Source organism: Narcine bancroftii, chromosome 7 (assembly GCF_036971445.1).
Source record: "Narcine bancroftii isolate sNarBan1 chromosome 7, sNarBan1.hap1, whole genome shotgun sequence".
In the NCBI taxonomy this organism is placed as follows: domain Eukaryota; kingdom Metazoa; phylum Chordata; class Chondrichthyes; order Torpediniformes; family Narcinidae; genus Narcine; species Narcine bancroftii.
The window spans coordinates 178,440,295-178,461,092 of NC_091475.1; the positions used below are offsets into that span (position 1 = coordinate 178,440,295).

Genomic DNA, 20,798 nt, shown 5'->3' on the forward strand with positions numbered 1-20,798 from the left:
CCAGCCGTAGATTTCTGCCCGGTCTCTTCCCTCATCTTTATCTGAACGGATTCCGTTATTGAATATTGGAACCAAGATCGTTCTCCTCTTTGTTGATCATTTCCTTTATTGGCACATAAAAACTCATATATTTTAAAAGTCCCGTTTCCTGGAACATTTTATTTACTAATATGTCCGTTTGCATAAAACTCCGCCGAATTTTTATCTGCGCCTCGAAATGATCGATCGTGCTCGGGTTGAGAGAAAAATGCAAAAGTCAACCACTTGGTTGAAGGAAAACAACGTGGCCTCACTGACAACATACATTTTTTGTTTATTTTTCATAAATCCAATTACCGCCACTGACCCTCTGAACAGCTTTACAATCGCAATTATGATGGTCCTCAGTACACAGAAAGGAATAGGAAAGATGTGGCGCCTTTCAGACCGGCCGACTCTATATCCAGAGACTGTTCGCTATAATTCCCTGTCTTCTCTCCTATACAGAAAAGCCAATTCGAAAACAAAAGATGTTTGGAGACATAGGACATTGCGACGGCTGCAGACCCAATAACTGGAGGTTAACAGTGCTTATCAACGAGCTGAACTGGGAGTTGCTGTAGAGTTGGGCTGCATTTGCTCTTTCGCATCGCCAATACAACATGACACATGATTGATTTGTCAATAAGTTGACCTATTCACAAAGCGCCCAAAACGTTACAAAATGACGAGCAAACCACGATAAACATTTTTTCAGTTCAAATATATTAAGTAAAATGTACGTTATATGTGTATTTTGTGTTAATGGCAATGTTTAGTGGGTATATCAAACGAGCACACGAGTTTTAGAACAGACAGACGAATAACCCTTTATAAATGGATCTGGTATTCTATCTTTAATCCTTTTCTTTAAAAAAAAATGCACTTGTATTCCTTCTCTTTCATCCAGGCCAGAAAAGAATTGTGCAGAATTTTAATTGGAGTGGTTGACTATCTGTAATTCGTGCTAATAAAATACTTTTTTACTATCCTCGGTAATTGGTTTATGACCTTTTCTGTTTATTTAATCCATAAGAGCTGCTGCTTAATGGCTCGGGAAAGCAATTGGTTAATGGGTCAACACTGAGTCAAATGCTCAGTGCCCGGTTTTATGGAGAAGGCGACTGGATTCAGACGGCAGAAACACACTTAGCTGTAATGGACTCTCTTTTTAATGATCATATCAACCTGCAGAATCAAGAGTCGGATTGTAATTTAGCGCTTCAAGCTTTTTTTTAATGCAAGGTCGCTGAAACGCACTTTTTTCGGATAGTTATTTCAAAATATTCTGTCAGCATGCAAGACAGGAAGAACAGATCCTTTGCAAATATTTACTAACATATAGATAAAGCTTTTCACAGAGAAAATCGCGTGTTTCAGAAATTTCCAAGAAGTATTTGATCATTTCCTTTATTGGCACATAAAAACTCATATATTTTAAAAGTCCCGTTTCCTGGAACATTTTATTTACTCAGACGGGACGACGTAAAATTCACGTCAAAAGAACACTGCATTACATCGAAAAAAGACGAAGCAAAACAAAGTTGGGAAGGTTGCTCGTCTTTGAAAGGAAGAATGTTATTTTAAACAAAAACGGTTCCCCTTTATTCGTTAGAAAATGGAGTTAAATGAATTGAAGCGTTTCAATGGGTAACATTTGCAGAAATGTGCAATTACAGCAGGAGTGCAAAGTAAATAATCTCTGTGTGAGAAAGCATGAGTGATCACAGGTAGTGAAACGATCTTTGTCCTTTCCAGTAGCTCCCCGCCTCCTCATAGCCTTGTCACCAAGTCAACCAGCAGCCGGTCCTACCATATCAATCAGAAAGGTCAACATGCGCTGTGAATTATAGAGAAAAAGGTCTAAATAATCAATCGGCCGCTTACGGAAGCCAGGCGATTTTCAGTTTAATTTTACAGAATTCACTGTCGGAATTAACGTGCTGAGGGGAAAAAAATACTTGGAAATGCGTGTATGAATAGATGACAATTTCTTTAAGACTAATAAGATACTATTCTTGACAGAATTTCCTAATCCAAAGTCAATATTTAATCTGGTCGAAGTTTAAAACGAACGTTAAAACATGTGACATTTTAAAGTGGGAGAACAGTTGAAATACAGCAATGGGAACTAAATCAATAATTCGGCAAAAATATCAGCACGGAGATTGGTGGAGGAAGCAGAGGGTAGCCAGAGTTAAGATCTCGGCTGCTAAAAGACAAACATAAATTTGATGAGAAAACTATTAGCTCCAAAGTCTAATGTTAGAACTATGTGAACATTTCGAGTACAATTGAATGGGATTGAATGTATCCAAAATCCCAAGTACGGGTGTTCATCTCAGACGTGTTAATCCCAAGTCATTCATTTAGGATCAGTGAAGAACACAGTAGCTAATCTTCGTTTGCTAGAAATAATGGTGTTTTTTTTGCTATCTGCGGTTCCCAGGCCGAAATCGCTGAGCAGGTGATAAGACCGCCCTGTCTAATCTATCACTGATACTATTCACATCTGGTCATACATTCTCCAAGTTAAATGTTTAAAATACAACCTATTTGTGTATCTTCACTGATTAAGCTGGAACACGGTAACGAATTAATTCTAGCCAATATACCTGCCTTCGATTGGAAAGCACAGAAATTGTTCTTGAATGAATCAAGCATGTCTTGGTGGAGAGAGAAAAACACGTCGCTGGCATTCAGACAAGTTTCCATTGTTACTAAACTACATGAAAAGTAAATGGACTCTGCAGGCAAGTGAAGTTGACCAAGTGCTCTTATCATGAATTTACAGTCCAATCGGTTGTAGGAGTCAAGTCACATGATATATCCGTAATTCTCCACCGGGCATAACAGTGTGTCAGGTGCTATTTTGATTAGTGAATCAAGCAAGGCAGAGCTATTAAACTGTAAAATTACAGTGGCATTGCATGTTTCGGTGGTTGATCAACTAGGAGCCATGAATAGTGAAGAACGTTATTATGCGCCATCTCAAATTTATAACGAATCATGTGCTTATCAAAGATCACAAGTCCAGGACTATAATCAAAGCCCACCAGCGTGTCTCTACGTCGGGAGACAACCGCAGACCTCGTATACTAATCCTTCCTTGTCAGGACTTGAACAAGGAAGCCCCGCTGACATTTCACCTTTCGAAGTACCTGCGATATCGGAGGATCCCACTGCCTCACATCTTCCCCATCCACAGCAACATCACCCGAATCCGCACGCCCATCAAGGGGCTTGTTTTGGTGGCAGTTCTGAAATCAATACCCTGGAGGAACATAGCAAAACCCACTTGCCCTTTCCTTGGATGAAATCGACTAAGTCGCACGCCCATGTCTGGAAAGGACAATGGCCAGGTAAGTGCCAGAATTGTTCTCCTCATGGCTGTGATTTTTTTTTAAAAAAGATTATAACTACAACTTTATAATACTACAAATTAGTACATGGGTGGTTAGAAAACATGAGATAAAAGGCGTGGAACTTCATTCACTCCTAATGGTCAATTATATCGATATCTCTGCTATGACATGCTCATATTGATGTTCTAATTACCGTTGTTGGCATTGCTTCGTCTAATCTATTAATGCTTCAAGTTGACAGTGAAAATGCAATTGGACCACATTTCCACATCTCTTCTCCCTCTAAAAAAAAGTTAAAACCTGTCTTCGTGGTCATGCATTTTAAACGAACTTTTCCACCCTCTCCATTAACAGTTTGTAAATCTATGCAATAACATTACATACTTCAATCTCATTTTTAATAATCATCTGTTTTTTTTAGCATTCACATTGCATCAAAGATAATATTATCAAATCTGGGCCGATATTTTTCCAATGAATCTAATATTATAGAGAATCGAAATGAAATTTTCACCACAAAACCAAAGTTGCGAAAAAATTTGGCGACTATTCTGTGGGAGAAAGGACGACTGAAAACATTATAAAAATAGCAGGCAATTGCTCGCATTGTGCGAGCACATGGATAACATTTTCTTTCGAACTGGGCATCTCAGTGGATAGCAAACGGAATATTCTGCCTCAGACAAGTCGTAACCAAGAGTACCCCTTTCACCGTGTGAGAAGTTGAGAACGAGGCGAGACAAACATCTTTGCAGTGATGTGAGAAATAAAATCAAACTATGGCCAGATGACTTTAGGAAAGTGCACTCGAACTGTTATAAAATATTATTTAAAAATGAATATCGTGAAACGTTCAGATTTGTGAAATGAGTAGAACAACCTCAAGCCGAATTATGGAAAAGTACTAACTGAATTCATAGGTGAGACGCAGCGCGCCTGGCTGGTCATATGATTGCAGTCGTAAAGGGATCTATATGTGCATAATTACTCTAGATTTGTTTGTATTAAGTCGTAAAAGTGAAATCGCCATCCATTACATAGCCAAACACATGTTGACTGAAACGACGGTTCTCATAAAATGCTTAGCATTTCTCCAGATAAGTGGGGTTATTTATTTCTCCGTATGTAAACCGATTTCAGTGCTTAACTGAGGCAATATTAAAAACGAAGCAATTGCAACAATTCTTAAAACCCTTCTGGTGTAGTCCCCTAAAAATCCATCGCCATCTCAGATTATTTTGGAGCAAATACACGATTATCAACACTTGTTCTGAGAAGTAATTTGTCTTCAAAAAATCATAAAGTATGTTAACATTTTATTAACGGCGACTCCCAGTTCAAATCAAATTAGTATATCTTTTCTTCTGTTAATAGCGAATTGCATTTCTTAAATCGGGATTCGGATACGGTGTTAGGACGTGACATTATTAGTTAAGCGTGTAAGAAACGTGTAAGAAAAAGGGCAGTTTCCAATAAATAATGGGGTCTTTGACGAGAGAGTTTACAGGCGCAGGAGTACAGTCGGAGACGTTGTTTGAACAAATTAGAAAATTTAATCGGAAATTCGAATTCCTCTCTATTTCTGAGAAAATTGATTCTATATGAGAATAGAACAGTTTACATTAAGTAAGCCTTACCGATCATCTATAATGGCATTCCAGTAGTAATTCTACGAATGAGATTTTTAAGTCAAGCGATAATAATTCTGAATATTTCACAACATCCTAACTAACACACGAGGAATTCCAATCACAGCGTCTGAAGATTTTCTTGATAAGCTCTAAAGAATATTAAATCCTGCCTACCTATCCACCTTTTCCGTTTTCAGCCCTTCAAGGTCACAGGTAGATTTTCCTCCATTATCCTTGACTTGCTTCGGGACAAATGTATCAACCCAATCTTGAGTGCTCTTTTTGACTCAGAGATACGATGGCATCTTCTGTGGAACAGCCTTTCTGATTTCGCTCCCAAATAGACTGGGCCTGTTTAAAGATATAGTCCACGCTTTATTTATCTTTGATATTCACCGTATCGTGTCCTTTGACCAGTTTAATTGCCTCACTCTTATATCTGTTTGTAATGGAAAGTACTCTCTTTGCAATCGGCCACCACCTTGTTATATTGACAACAGAGAAAGTTTTAAAATATTACAGCAAAATATAATGACCCGAATTAGTGAAATAAGTAATTAGATTTTCAAAACAGTCTCTCTAAAAGGCCCCATTTACCGCGAAAGGTAAAAGGGCCAGGTTCTGAACAAAGCCTGCCGCAAGTCATGGACCTAGTTGGCAGCCAAGTAATTAGTTTGAAACACGGTCGCTTCTAGGTGGAATACCCAGGTAGTTCTGGTAGTAATTTTTAATTTTCTTAACTTAACCAATTTAAGCTATCACATGACTTCAACGTTTAGAAAATATAGACAGTTCAATTTACTTTTGACTGTTAATAGCAGCATGACAAAGCAACTTTGCCCAGAATTCATTCTGAATGCTCTCTATCCGAATATACGGTAGTTGGTTATTTTACGGTATATTTATTGTATAACCTAGAATATATTTAATGGTAAACACGAGATTTCAACGTGACCTTAGCATTGACATCTTTTAAATCTATTATTTCGAGATGATTCTGTTTGAAAATAACCGCCTTTAAACTTCAGAATAAATAAAAATTATCTGTCCTAAGGTGTCAATCGCAAAACCTCAGTTATTGTGAAATATGCTCCGTTCCCAAATGTAAAATGGATGTTCGAATTGCAATGATTCTCGCATTTATATTGAACTTCCCCCCCCCCCCCCCAGTAGCAGAGCAGCACTTCCAACATATGAAGGATCTTTTTGCCTATAATCATATATTTTTTGCGATTTATACTCAAAGCTTTAAGTAGTCATTCTCGCGATTATCTGAACCATTTTAAAAGTTAGCAGAGGAGATCCTAGCAGAATAGCTAAATAGATATGCAGTCTATACGCCGTACGCTCTTTAAATGAACGAAATGCTCTCGTGGAAATATCTTGCCTTGCGGTTTAAATTGAGGTTCTTTTAAAGCAAAAGACCAATTTAAAAAGTACACTTACTATTATAAAGGATTCCAGGAATGGGGGATCGGACACTTTGTGACGATGGGTTTCGAATCACTCCAATAGTTAGAAGTTGAATTGAAAAGAAGGCTTTGTTCCGCTGAATTCTTGACTGTGGTCGCTATATAATTCGGCCCTCATCGGTTCTGTTGTGTCGCAAGAACTGTGTCAATATCTCTTTTCTGTAAGAAAATAGATCTTTTCAGAAAAATTCCCAGAATTTCAATGTGCTTTTTGTTTTAATTTAAGTTTTAAACTGATTTCATCATGAAATGAAATGGCACATTGATTCTTGCTGTCTACCGAACCCCGTCAGATTCACGCTCAGTGGTGGAACCTTCAAAACTCGCCCACTTGTCCCTCGTTGTCTCGGAAGGAAATCTTCTGGCCGAGTTCTTCATTTTCGAAACACTTTATACGGTTGCCAACGAGGCGCTGATGTGCTTTTGAACCGTGTTATCATTTGCGAGTTATCTGCTTTTCGGCTGATAGAAGACTGGTTGGAGGAAGTGCCATTAACTTGCATGTTACGAACAGGACTCTGCAGGATTAAGGTGCATTTCCGTTATCTCCGGCGTGATGATGAGCCAGGATGTTATAGTTTCAATTACTTTTGTTGAGTATTGTTAACTTTTCTGCATATTTATCGGCGTATCTTAACACATCTAAAAATGAGTCTCCCTGAACGAAAAATACGCATATTTAAATGCTTTCTCTCTTTTTAGGAGGTTCATTCTTGGTGGAACAAGAAGAAAATAAACGTACGCGCACTGCGTACACGCGAGCCCAATTACTGGAGTTAGAGAAAGAATTTCTGTTCAATAAATACATCTCCAGACCCCGAAGGGTTGAGCTGGCTGTCATGTTAAACCTAACAGAGCGACATATAAAAATCTGGTTCCAAAACAGGAGAATGAAATGGAAGAAGGAAGAGGATAAGAAACGAGGGAGGAATGGAGCTCCTGAGCAGGATTCGGTGGTCTCCTCCGGCGACCTCAAAGAGGAAACCTGTGCTGCAAGTACTCCATTTGGAAGAGAGCCGCTATCTGTTAATGTCTCCTCGTCGCAACCAGCTAACACCTCGGGCTCATCTTTAAGGAGCCAAAGCACAGGGGCGAGAGACTCCGTGAAAAATTCTTAAGGCCCTGCTATGAGGCCAGCGTTCCCATGTAGATCATTTTAAAGGACAGTTTCAAATGCTGAAACCTCTTCAGGCGAATCACTTTAAATGCCATGCAGACAGCATTTAATGCCAATTATGTCCATTGCATTAATGGTTGTATTGTAATAATATACTGGAATGTTTAAAAGTTAGTAACTGAAAGAAGTAAAAGTTAGCTTCATAAACTAAAGCAATCGTGGAATGTTTCTGTTTGTATTGTCTCAAATAAGATTGTATATATCCTGTAGTTATTATTTTTTTTAATTTTCTCTCATTTTGCAAATTATGGACCCAAGTCATTTAAAATTATTTGTTCCAGTGTGCCTTCCCCCCCCCCCACTTCTGCGGTAACAAATCAAATGTTACCTCAGGTTAAAAATAAATATTGTATATTTGTTGTTGTGTTTACAAATATTGTTTTGCTTGTGTATTATCTTGAATGTGTGCATTTCCATTGGACTTTCAGTGGAGGAAATGAAATGAAACGAAACCTTTGAAGAAACAGTCTGCTTGAATTATTCGAGGCAATACCATAAAAGACTGGAAATTCAAAGAATTATTTCAATAAAATACACTTCAAAATTGGAACTTGTGGTGAATGTATACATGGATAGGCTTGAGTGAAATTAATGTTTCTACTCCAAAAGTGTATGAAATGTCTTAGATTATCATTTTATCAGAATGAAACATAACCTATTTGGAGTCACCTTGCATGGAAAGTTATGGGCAACGTCTGCACATTATCATCCCAAAAATATCGTACCTCTTGTCTTGAATTGGTGCAATGAGTCGTGGAACCTCACTATACAGAATCATCAATTATGGTAATGCTGTGCCATAAATATTTTCCTATTAATAATTAGGTTGACATTGACAAAAGATGATTTCATTGATGAACCTTTGACTTAATGTATAGGGACAATTTCATCTCATATAATTGAAGCACTGTACATCAAAGAAAGAATTTAAATTAGTTCACAAATTCACCACAGTATCACAGATTGAATAAAATACTCATCTGATGGGAATGGGGCAGGGGTTACAATTGGCAATTTGCATTTTGAATTATTGGTGGAATTTGTTACATGATTGGTGAAGGTAAATGATTGGATTATTGACATTCTTTTTTTGTTGAAAGCTTCTATTGTACCAGATGTTTTCAAAGTCCAGACTGTCTGAAGAAAGTTGGAGTTTATTTGACCAGAATGTTTTCCTTACCTTAGGCCTATGACTTTATATTTGGGCAATATTTTGGGATACTTGATTTACTGGAAGTTTAAAATTAGTCAAAATCTTTAGAAAGTTGTGAATAAGGTGAAGCCCTTTCTCACTGTGGAAGAAATTATACTTGAAAATATTTGAAAGCCACAGAAATGGTCTAGAGTTTAGAGCACCTACAATTACTCACCGGTATATTCACTTCTGTATTTTCTACTGCAGGTGTTAGCGCTTTGGTGCCCAATGGGAATGTAACATTCAGTTACAAAGCTTAGCAGGGTCAGGCTCAATTAATAGAGCATTTATTCAGCCTTCTCACTGCCCTTGAATAACCAAAAGAATTGCTCACACTAACCTCCTGAGGCTCTCATTTGTACAAAGCAAATCTATTTATTTATTTGCATAGATATAGATATAATACTTGTCTTGCATTTGTATTATTTGTCTGTGTGTGTGTCATGACTGGTTGTGTGTCTGCATGTTTTGCACCAAGGAACAGAGAATGCTGTTTCGTCACATTGTACTTGTGCAATCAGATGACAATAAAATTGACTTGACTTGACTTGACTTGGATATCCCAGGAAACTTCTCCTGAATGCTTAACCTTGTCATTGTCTTTTTGCCAGCATAATGGAGACATTGGCAGTTACAGAATGTTCAAACCAGATAATCTGTGATTAAACAACAGAGATGAAGTGTAACCAGCAGGTTATCCAACAATATATGCTCTCTTCTGTATATCAAATGCTCTCACCTCAAGCAGAATATTTTTCTTCCAATATCACAACATAGCCACCATTTAACTCTAGGCCACATATATAAAAAAATGAGAGGTAGGTTTCCTTCCACTTGACTTCTCGCATTACACACTGCCTTGAAAATATTAAAATAATATAAATGTAATTGAGTTCATTCTTTGTATCCCCTCCTTAGAATGGAATCAGTAGTACCACGGATGGGTGTCAACCTACATTTTCCATTCCTTAACGATCAAAGCTTAATTATTTTTTAATAAGAATTCATGTTAGATCTAACATTATTATTCTTGCAGTAATTCTCCACACCAGAAGGTGAGAACAGTAACAATTTCAATGTCAATGAATCTGAGACCAGGGTATATAAGGAGTGCTGCAATGTGTTCACTATGTGGCACTAGGCTAGTCGGTCTTCAGATAAGGGTTCAATATGTCATCACACATATCTGGAATGCAGGAACATAGCCACTGGCTAATTTGTTTCCTGCACATATAAATTGATAGCTGAAAATTCAGGTTAATTTATGAAATTCATGGAAACATGATTTTTTTGGAATATAAATCATATACCAAAATGTTGTAAGAATGTCAAGGAAGAAAAACACTTTGCATAATTGTGTAATCCCCCTTATCTTGAGCATTCTTTATTCTGTAAAGTGTTAAGTTATGTGGAAACACAGCTACTTTAAAACCAATATCTTGAGCTACCATGATATTCTGACTTTGAATAACAGCCAATGGTCAGTTGAAATAGTAGAACATCAAATGTAACCATGAACAGCAAGAAAAATAAATAACATTAAGAATTTATGAAGATGTTTTAATAGATTATCATTGACCCAGCATTTCACTTTTGAAGATTACATGTATAAATTATGAACACATGATTCTTAATGATCTTCCATTTATAATCACATTTGTAACAACATTTTAATGATTCTGCAAACATTATTTTCATCACTTTGTTTAATGTAAATGCATCAGCTGATGCTGAATTGACCACATTCAATTTAACATGTTCAATGTATAACTGTCTTCTGGAAACTCACTTGGCTAAAAAAGGTCAGAAGTCGTACTCTGCTTCAGAAAAAAAAATGTCAATGAGGTCTTTGAAGGTAAATATGCAAATGCTTAAAAGAATCACAAGACGAGCTCATTTAAAAATTAGCTTTTTGCATGAATTGAGGGATTTACACAAATGCAAAATGACAATCCAAATGCTTCAAAAGAAATCAAGTTAGGGCTGTGGGATAGATGGATGAGGTTGGAAGATCTAAATTACTAATAAATATTGAAACAAAGTTTCTATTTAAAAGAAAGTGAAACTACATAAATAAAAAGATTAATCTAAGAACACAAATGTAATTTATCTCAAATAGTATGCATTCCAGAATAATATACGAGGTTGGTAGATACAGTAAGATATAAATAACAAGGTGGAATAATTTCAGCACAAGGACCTACACACCCTGCCAGTACAATGGAAGTATCCGTAACTCTGAGGGCTTGCTAAGAAAAAAGTATTCTTTGGTTATGCGTCTTGCAGCAGTGGATGCAGTTTTTCCATGGATACTTTAGTAAAAGGACTTGGACTGATGAAGATCTTTAAAGTTGTGATTGGGTTTGATAAGGTCGACAAACCACAGCGCCCGTGATCAGGACTGAGGTTCGAATATCACACTGTCTGTAAGGAGTTTATACATTCTCCCAGTGTCTGTGTGGGTTTTTCCTGGAGGCTCTAGTTTCTTCCCACCCTCCAAAATGTACTGGGGGTTGTAGGTTAATTGGGTATAAATTGGGCAGCATGGACTTCTGGGCCGAAATGGCTTGTTACCATGCTGTATGTCTAAATTTATTTTTGTTTCTCAGTCTTATGGTCTTCGCACAGACATCCAACAAATTGTTTATTTATTTTGGGAACAGCAATAAGCTGATGGAGTTGATGAGATGTTTTTATCCATTTCTGGGATAAGGAAGTTGAGACTTTTGAGAGATTTCAAAGGAAATGTAATAAAATCGTGCAAAGAAGAAGCCACAAGTGATGTGGAGAGTAAAGAGGATTAATTGTCCTGTTCTAAGGAGTTTTAGTTGTGTTCAAGTCCATTCAGGTGCACCACAAGTTTAAACGAGAGATCAAGGTTCTGTTTATTTTCATGTACACAGCATTCACAGGCAAGTTTTTTCATTGTTTTCTGTGTAAAGGCACACAAAGAAGTGCAACCAATACAGCACCACCATCAAGACAAGAAAGAGAAGCAAAAGAGAATCCCTCCAGACACATCGAGCGCCCAGAGATCCCGCCATCTCCTCCATTGCTGCTGCCTCCTGTGCTCCCACAACCTCTGTAGCTGCACAGCCTCCTGTCTTCTCCAATGGTAAACCTGGGCTTGAGAATCCAAGTAACTCTCCTCGGCTCCTGATTATGAACTCTTGAAGCGATTTGGAAACTGTCAGCATCTTGCTCACTATCAGCACCCTCATCAATCCTGGATTTGATGCCTTGTTTCCACAAGCCAGTCACCCGCAGCCAATGCCCTGGTGTCAAACCTTTATCGGCCGAACCCCTTGCCGGTGTGCTGCTGAGATTTCTTACCCAGGCTTCTGCTTCTTGGTGTGTGGTGGGAGGTGGATGTTTTTCCACTCTCATGGCCTGCACCCATCCACTAGTCCCCCAGAGCCCACACCCCTTGGTCTTGGCTGCCAAGTATGGTTGCTGCCATCTTGGTCACTGGGCTCAGTAGAAATCAATGTTAAAAACCTGCTGCCAGCCCTATTCTATAAGGTAGTTTAAACTAGCATGGAGCAGGCTGGGCAGTAAGACTAGAAGAAAGACTGCAAATTCTTGCCCTGGTCTTCCCAGGTCTACATCAGTGGCAGTGGTGCCATCACCGCCATCCTGAATTAACAATCTGTGGTGTGTCAACCTTATCAAACCCAACCACAACTTTAAAGATCATCAGTCCAAGTCCTTTTACTAAAGTATCCATGGAAAAACTGCATCCACTGCTGCAGGACACATAACCAAAGAATACTTTTTTCTTAGCAACCCCTCAGAGTTATGGATACTTCCATTGTACTGGCAGGGTGTGAAGGTCCTTGTGCTGAAATTATTCCACTATGTTAATGGTCATTCCTCAACAGTTTCCACTGGGATTTGACAGGTGAGGGTTTGGTCCCAAGGCACAAGAGCCAAGATAAATGAAGACCAAGCTGCCCAGCTATCCTTCTCAGCATCGTAGGTGAACTCGTGCCATATATTGCACATGGATGTGCACTTGATCTTCTTCATATCCTCTTCCTTGACTTTCCCTTCCTTGTCTACTGCCCCTCCCTCCAACAATCCCCATCCTTCAGTCCTCCATATACTGCCTCATTCCTCTTCCACAGTCATCCTTCTTAGTTTCCTCCCCTTCATTCACCTCTGTCTCTCAGAACAATTTTCTTTCCCTTTTGATTTCACCAGTCCTTCTCCTCATCCTCCCCTCACCTCATCTCCACCCCCCTCTCACTCTGTGGCTGCCAGTTGCTGCAATCACTACCTTTCTTTGAGTTCTCACAATAATTACTACCCTCAGCACATCATCGCCTCTCAACCCAGTTACTGATCCTAGTAGTTGTGTCTCCTGAAACCTGAGGTCTCACCCAGAAATTTAGAACTCTTCCATAAAAGCTCAGGAGAACTTCTAGGGCTCACTTGCTACTGCCCAATATCAGCATCATGCTCAGCTGATCTTCTGCAGACAGATTGGTGCATCTTGTTGTGAGATTTCACAGTTAATAGTTTAATGGTCCCCATTTCTAATCTTAACTTTTATTCCAGTTTAGTTAAATAACTATTCAAATTCCCAAATTAAGGCTCCAAGCTAACAAAAGCTCAACAGACAAACAATACTGTACAAAGTGTATTAATGGTAACAAATTAATTGTTAATTAAAGTATATGTCTTTATTCTTGACCCATGCCATGACTTTAGATAAAAATCCCACTCTAGTCTATCAAATGCTTTTTCTGCATCTAATGCCACAGTGACACTTAGATCGCCCCTCTTTTGCGCCTTAAGCTTTATACTGATTAATCTACTTACATTATCCACAGATTGCCTTTTTTCCCAAAGCCTGTTTAATCCATATTTATCAGTTTTGGCATGATTTTTTTACCAATCTATTTGCCAGGGCTTTATCAATAATCTTATAATCTGATTTTAATAATGAAATAGACCTGTAAGATGATGGTTTCAATGGATGCCTACCTTTTTTTGGTATCACAGTAATAATTGCTATTAAAAATGTTTCCAGGAGTGTATGTGTTGCAAATGCCTGATCTAACACCTCTGTAAATAAAGAACTCAACATGTCTTTTAATTCTTTATAAAATTCAGGAGAAATACCATCTTTTCCAGGAGATTTATTACTTTGCAATGAATTCAATGCATCCCTAGCCTCTTTCTAGGTAAAAGGAGCATTTAATTCTACTTGTTCTTCCAAATATTACCTTGGAAGTTTTATTTATGATAAAACTTCTTGTATTGTATTAACATCTCCTTGAGATTCTGATTGGTATAGTTTAGAATAAAGGCCTCATTAATTTCATGAGGTTTATAACTAGTCATATTCATATCAGTTTTTATCAGATTTATTGTTCTTGAGACCTGTTCTGCTTTCTACTGCCAAGTAAGAACTTTTCTCCAATTCATAGAACTTTGTTTAGATCTTGTTATCTATTTTCTATTTTATATGTTTGTAATGTATTATATTGAAATTTTTTGTTAACATGTCATCTATGTTTTTCATCAGAATTCCTCTTTAGTAGGTCATTTTCCACGTGAGTTATTTTGTTGTTTCCAATATTTCCACCTCTCTTGTATATTCTTTTTAATGTTAAGAGTTTAACATAATTTGTCCTCTTAAATATGCTTTCAAAGCATCCCATACAATAAAATTTATTGGTAGTTGGCCTCACAAAATAATTCAATTTGTCTTCTAATAAAATTGCAAAAGTCTGAGCTTCTCAGCAATGACGAATTGAACTGTAATCTATAGACAGATATTTCCTTATCTAGCATCATGAATGTCAATATTGAAGGTGAATGATCTGATATAATTCTTGCTTTATATTCAGTTTCTATTATCCTACATTGCAATTGAGATGACACTAAGAATAAATCTATCCCAGAATAAGAATCATGTCAATTTGAATAAAAAGAATAATCTTTTTCTCTTGGATGAATATTTCTCCAGGTATCCATTAAGTTCAGCTCCCTCATTAATACCAAGGTGGCTTTTGCCTCTTTTTTCCTTCATTAACAATTCTTCATTTGTTAAATTAAGTAGGTGTGCTAATGTTATGTTTTCCTGTTCATTCAAGTTCTGGATGCCCTGGAGAGTGTACTGCATGTGCTGCATGACCCTTTTGCTCTATTGTCTTGGGAGAGCAATTGGAAAGATAATGGTGACAGGAAACATGGATATAAAGGCTCTGATCAAAACATGTGATGTATAGTGCCAATTATATAATTGTGAATTGGCATTTCTCAACCTTCTTTGCTGCACCAGTTGAAGCTGTTGAATATCTAGCTGCTGTGAGCATATGCTCAGATGTCAGGCAAGATTAGTTTGAATTGCTGGCATCATACATCATCTAGATTGTTATGTAATAATAATAATAATGACAATAATAATCAAAGGATCCTTATTTCCTACTGAACAATAGACCTGTTGAGATGCTGCCCTGGGGAGCTCAGGACATCAATGGACCTTAAATTTATTAACATCTCTCAGGATTACAACATTTGTGATCCCATTAATACCATTCTATCAATGCTCCAGCAGCTAATCTGCCAGTGTGGTACCGTCTGAACCTAGACCCAGAGCTGCTAGAAGCTGTCCTGCAAAGACATCAGTAGTCTCCACCTTGAAAAGTCAATGCCTATCCATCACCCACCAGGGGAACAAAGTGCTGGACCAACATAGTTGGCAATCTCTTGTGCATAATGGACATCAGGGAAATACACAGCATGAACAGTTCCTCTGGGTTCCATGCACAAGTGTCATTAGAGCAGAACATGGCCCTATTTTCAACCTGCCTGAGAAAAATATGTATGTCTGATATGGGAAAATATTAGAATATTAATTAATTCATCAATGGGACCAAATCTAACAGGTTGATAAACTATTTGGTCTTATTCCTTTGAGCATTTTATTATGTTTATGCTTGGATTTGCTTTTAGAACCTATCATTTTGAGTATTAAGTTCAGGAATTCCTTGCAAAAATTTCATTATTAAACTGAAATACAATGTCCATAAACTTCAGATTGCATAGAGAGAACACACATATTTACAAGACTAAACAGATATATAAAGTAACTGAATTTCATTACAGAACAATTCATTTATAAACCCAGACATGCTTTTATCTAGATAGTTATTGCTTGAACCAGTTACTGTTCTTTGCTGTCCATCAGTTCCAAATTATTTTAATCTCTCACATTATGTTCTTCACCATTGCTGAAACACTAGATTTAGAGGAGATTTCAGAGATGTAGAGAGGCAAGTCCACAAAAGCATTGAAAACAAGAATGAGAATTTTAAAATGGAATCACTCATTATAGCTCGATAAGAATATGACTATGGCCAATGGGAAATGGAAATAAAAGGAAAGGCAGCAGTATTTTAGAAAGTGGAAAAGCTAGCCAGAATAATTTGAGTCCAGAGGTTAAAAAAAATTGGATAAGTTCTGGTACAAATGGAGTTAAATTATGCTTTTGATATAGAAAAAGATGGTATGAATGTCTTTGTGGATATGTGATCAGAAGCTTGCATCAGGTTCAAATGTGACTTCAAGGCCATCATTGCTGAAAAGAGTGAAAGATTAGTAATTGGGGAGAAAAACAGATAGAAGTGGTTTATTCTTAGTTGGAGGGAATTCCTGTTTGTCTAATACAGGATGTTAGACAAACAATCTGCCATTTTAATTCCAGCGTGTACTGCCATCCCTAATTGTTCTTGTAAGGGCAGGGTGAACCACCTTCTTGATCAGCCACATTCTTTCTGGGGAAAATGCTCCATAATGCTGTTGGAGAGAGAGTTCCAACATCAGATAAGCAAGAAAGAAAAATCATGAATTTGCAGATGATGGAGTCCATGAGTCCATGCATTTGTTGTCCCTGTACCTGGTGGTAGAGATCAGGTTCATGAGATGTTATAAAAAGATTGCAGATGTGTAAGTTCAGTGCATTTTGAGGATAGTACATCTTTCAGTTATAGTACGCTGATAGTTGAAAAATAGTGTTTATCGTGGGGAATGGGATGCCAAATAGAAGGCTTGAGTTATCCTGGATGGCATCGAGTTTTTTCACTGTTATTGACACTACTATCACCTAGACAAGTGGAAACTATTCCATCACATTTCTAACTTGCATATTTTGATCACAGAAAGACTTGGAGGTGTCAAAAGTAAATTACACAAACAATTGGATACCTAGCTTTTAACTGCTGTTACAATCACAGTCCAGTTGATATTTTGTTGAATTTCAGTTACATGTTGACAGTAATGACAAGGAATACCAAGCAAAGTGTTTAGAACACCCAAGCACAAGAAGATAGAAACAGGAATAACCCATCAGTGTACTCAAGCCTGCCCCACCATTGAATATAGCCAGGACTGATTAACCTAGGTCTCAATTCCTCTTTTATGCTAAATTCATGTCACCCTAGATACCTGGGTTTGTTGTATGTGGAGGAAACCTGGCCTCACTGCCTGACTAAAATATTGTGGATTGCAGGTAGTCATGTCTGTCTGAATCTTATTCAGAAGTCACATCACCTGTCAATCAAGGTTGGACTCCAGGCACCAATTAGTGCACACCTTGCCATTGGCTAATTTAAATTACCTAGGGTAGATACACAACCTAAGGTAATAATGATTAGCTGGAAGCAAAGATTAGCACTATCTATAACCAACACACAGCACATTCTTTCTTTCTGCCTTGTGGTCCAAGCCCTGGACATTGCTCGACACCAAGTTGCTCATGTGGACATCGATGGAAGTTTCGCGGGTAAGGTGTGCACTATCCTGAAGCTGAGCTATAGTATTGTGACAAATCAATACTTGCTGATACAGGGAACTGGGTGTGTGTAAGAGTTCCTGATTGTAGTTTGTGTACTCAAGTGTGTGAACATGTCGAGTATAGGTTCACTATTGTCGGAGTTCAACCCAGGTCCAACCTAGGTGAATGTCTACATTGTTGCTTAAGTGAAATAGTAATTGAATACTGTTTGATATTCTCCCCTGTTTGTCTCCCATGTGTTAATTTAAGTTATGTATGATTATAACACTTGTGTCCAGACTCATCTCTCTGTGAACCCACCGAACTTGATACTTTTCTAATATGGTAGGGTCTTTCAAATATTTATCTATCTTTGTCTTAAATATATCTATTAATCTAGTCCCCATCACCTTCAGAGTGGCAGAGTATTCTAGATATTCCAGAGGTTTGATTTTCTCTTGTTGGAGGTGGTAGTTTCTGACTCATTTTTAAACCTTTATCGTTAGTTGCCACTTACTTTCCCATGTTTAAATGTTTCATAGGTCTAGTTGAATGGTGTCATGGACTGATTTGTTTGGCCAAGAAGTGGTGAAGGAAATGAATATTGTGCATATGTTCAGCAAGTGTCTCCACTTCTGACTTTATGGTGGAAGAAAAATGGTTCGATCTAAGATAAAGTCCTGAGAAACTCTTGCTGTGATGTCCTAGGACAGAGATGATTGATCACTGTCAACCACAACCATCTTCCTTTGTGCAAGGAATGACCTCATCCATTGGAGTGTTTCCCTTTGATCCTCATTGACCAATTTTAACAGATGCCTTTGTGCCTGTTCAAGTCAAGCCAAGTCAAGTTTATTATCATCTGATTGTAAAAGGTCAACTTGACAAGACAGCATTCTCTGGTCCTCAGTGCAAAACATGCAGACATCAGGTATAAACACATACACAGACACACAATACATATGCAGTGCAAGTATTTAATCTATAGAAATAAATAAATAAATATTGCTTTGTACATATCAGAGTCTTAGATGGTTAGTGTGAGCAGTTCCTTTGGTTGTTCATCATTCTCACTGCCTGTGGGAAGAAGCTGTTCCTCCCTGTTGGCGCTGGCTCTCAATCTCCTTTATCTCTTCTTCAATGGAAGCAAATGAAAGATGCTGTGTACAGGGTGGAAGTGATCCTCTCTGCCATTCTTATGGTCCTGGGGATTGACCTCCCATCCATTTCTCTGCAGCAACCATGCTACTCTGTGATGTAGTTGGCCAGGATGTTCTCGAGAGAGCTTCTATGGAAGGTTGACATAATGGCCAGTAGCCTTGCCCACGTCAGACTTCTTAGAAAGTGCAGTTGCTGTTGCGCCTTTCTGACAAGTGAGGAGGTGTTGAGTCTCCATAATAGGTCACTAGTTAAGTTAACTCCAAGGAACTTGGTGCTCTCGACTCTCTCTACTACAGAGTTATTGATGTGTAGTGGAGGGTGGTTATTCCTGGCCCTCCTGAAGTTCACAATCATCTCCTTCGTCTTGTCTACGTTGAGACTCAAGTTGTTGCTTTCGCACCATTTCATGTGATTTTCCACCTCTTCTCTGTAGTGCGACTCATCATTGTTGCTGATGAGGCCAACGACTGTTGTGTCATCTGTAAACTTGATGCAGTCGTAGGGCAGTAGCATGAACAGGTGTGGGCTGAGCATACAGCCCTGAGGACGTTAGTGCTCACAGTTCTTGGGTCCTTTGTGCAAAACACGTAGATACACAACCAGACATAACACACACACACACACACACACACACAGATAAATAATACATATACAGATGAAGTTTTCATATAGACAAATAAATAAATAAATAGATGGATAAATATTGTTTCATGAAATAGGCTTGGATAGTTAGTGTGAGCAGTTCCTTTGAATTAAGTGATACATTGATGTCAATGGCAATCACTTTCATCCCCATATCTGGATTTCATCCCTTTATCCTCATCTGGATGACATCTGTGAATTGAATAGAATCAAGTGAGTGGTCCGAGTGAATCCCAAAGTGGATATCAGTGGTTTTGAAGAGGGAATGTCACCTGATGGCTCTGACGATGACACCTTCCATTACTTAACAGATGATTGTCTGGCTGAATGGCAACTAATCAGGTTGGATGTGTGCTGCTCGTTTAGTGAACAGCAGAAATTTTGGTTGAATGCCAGTGTGGTAATTCTACTGGAACAGCTCTGCTTAAGAAACAGCTTTGTCAAGAGCACAGGATGTCAATAATAAAGCTGGGATGTTGTCTTGAGCCATGCTTTCAAATGAAATTAATCAAATTTGCCAAAGATTAACCTCAAAGATCTTCTGGTTGAATGTAGATATGAATACTCCTGGCTTGTCTTTAGCGCTTAAAAGCTGGGCCTTCCCATTGCTGGAACCTCCTCCCATTTATTTGGAAGCAATGGAAAGGTGCAGAGGAGATTTACCAGGAAGTTGTCTGGATTAGAAAATAAGTTTTACAAGGCAAGGTTAGCAGAGCTTGGACTTTTATCTTTGGAGCAAAGAAGGATGAGAGGTGACTCATAGAATAGAGGTCCATAAGATTCTGAGAGGCATAGATAAGGTGGACAGCCAGCAGCTTTTTCCCAGGGCAGGAATAGCAAACACCAGAGGATATCTGTACAAAATGAAGAGAGGAATGTTTAGGGGAAGACATCATGGTTAAGTTTTTTTACACAGGGAGTTGCGGGTGCCTGGAATGCTTTGTCAGGCGTGGTGGTCGAGGCTGAAACATTAGGTGCATTTAAGAAACTCTTAGAATGAAAGAAAAGTGAGGGTTAGGGGGGGCTTCGTATTTTTGGTAGGAATATAGAGGTCGGCACCACATTGAGTGCCAAGGGCCTGTACTGTGCTGTAATGTTCTACGTTCTATGTTCACTGTTGAATTGCCTACCACCCTTCACCATCAGTAGTATGACAGAGGTGAAATCTGGCCCATTGGTCCACTTTATCTTTGCCTGCTTCCCCATCTCACCTGGCTCCATCCGTCCATGATCCTTCTTATCTCCTTGACCCGCCTGACACCCACTTGTCCCACCTCCTCACTTTAATACAGCCCGTCTCCCCTCTTCTTCACCAGTCCTGGAGCAGGATTCCGGCTCTCCACAGATGCTGG

The 20,798-nt window shown here is 38.3% G+C and overlaps 1 protein-coding gene across 2 annotated transcripts; it reads left to right on the forward strand.

The window, feature by feature from the left end:
• Window positions 1-2,977: 2,977 nt before the first annotated feature.
• pdx1 (pancreatic and duodenal homeobox 1) lies at window positions 2,978-7,952 on the forward strand. Of its 2 annotated transcripts, none has more exons than XM_069892521.1 (2): window positions 2,978-3,380; window positions 7,189-7,952. In XM_069892521.1, exons 1-2 carry the CDS (start codon window positions 2,978-2,980, stop codon window positions 7,602-7,604), a joined length of 819 nt encoding a protein of 272 aa, XP_069748622.1. In that variant the 3' UTR covers window positions 7,605-7,952. The 2 variants fall into 2 exon arrangements, 1 of the variants encoding a protein (XP_069748622.1); XR_011342686.1 differs by lacking the exon at window positions 2,978-3,380 and adding an exon at window positions 6,591-7,017 and having other exon boundaries at window positions 7,189-7,260.
• The last annotated feature ends 12,846 nt before the right edge of the window (window positions 7,953-20,798 follow it).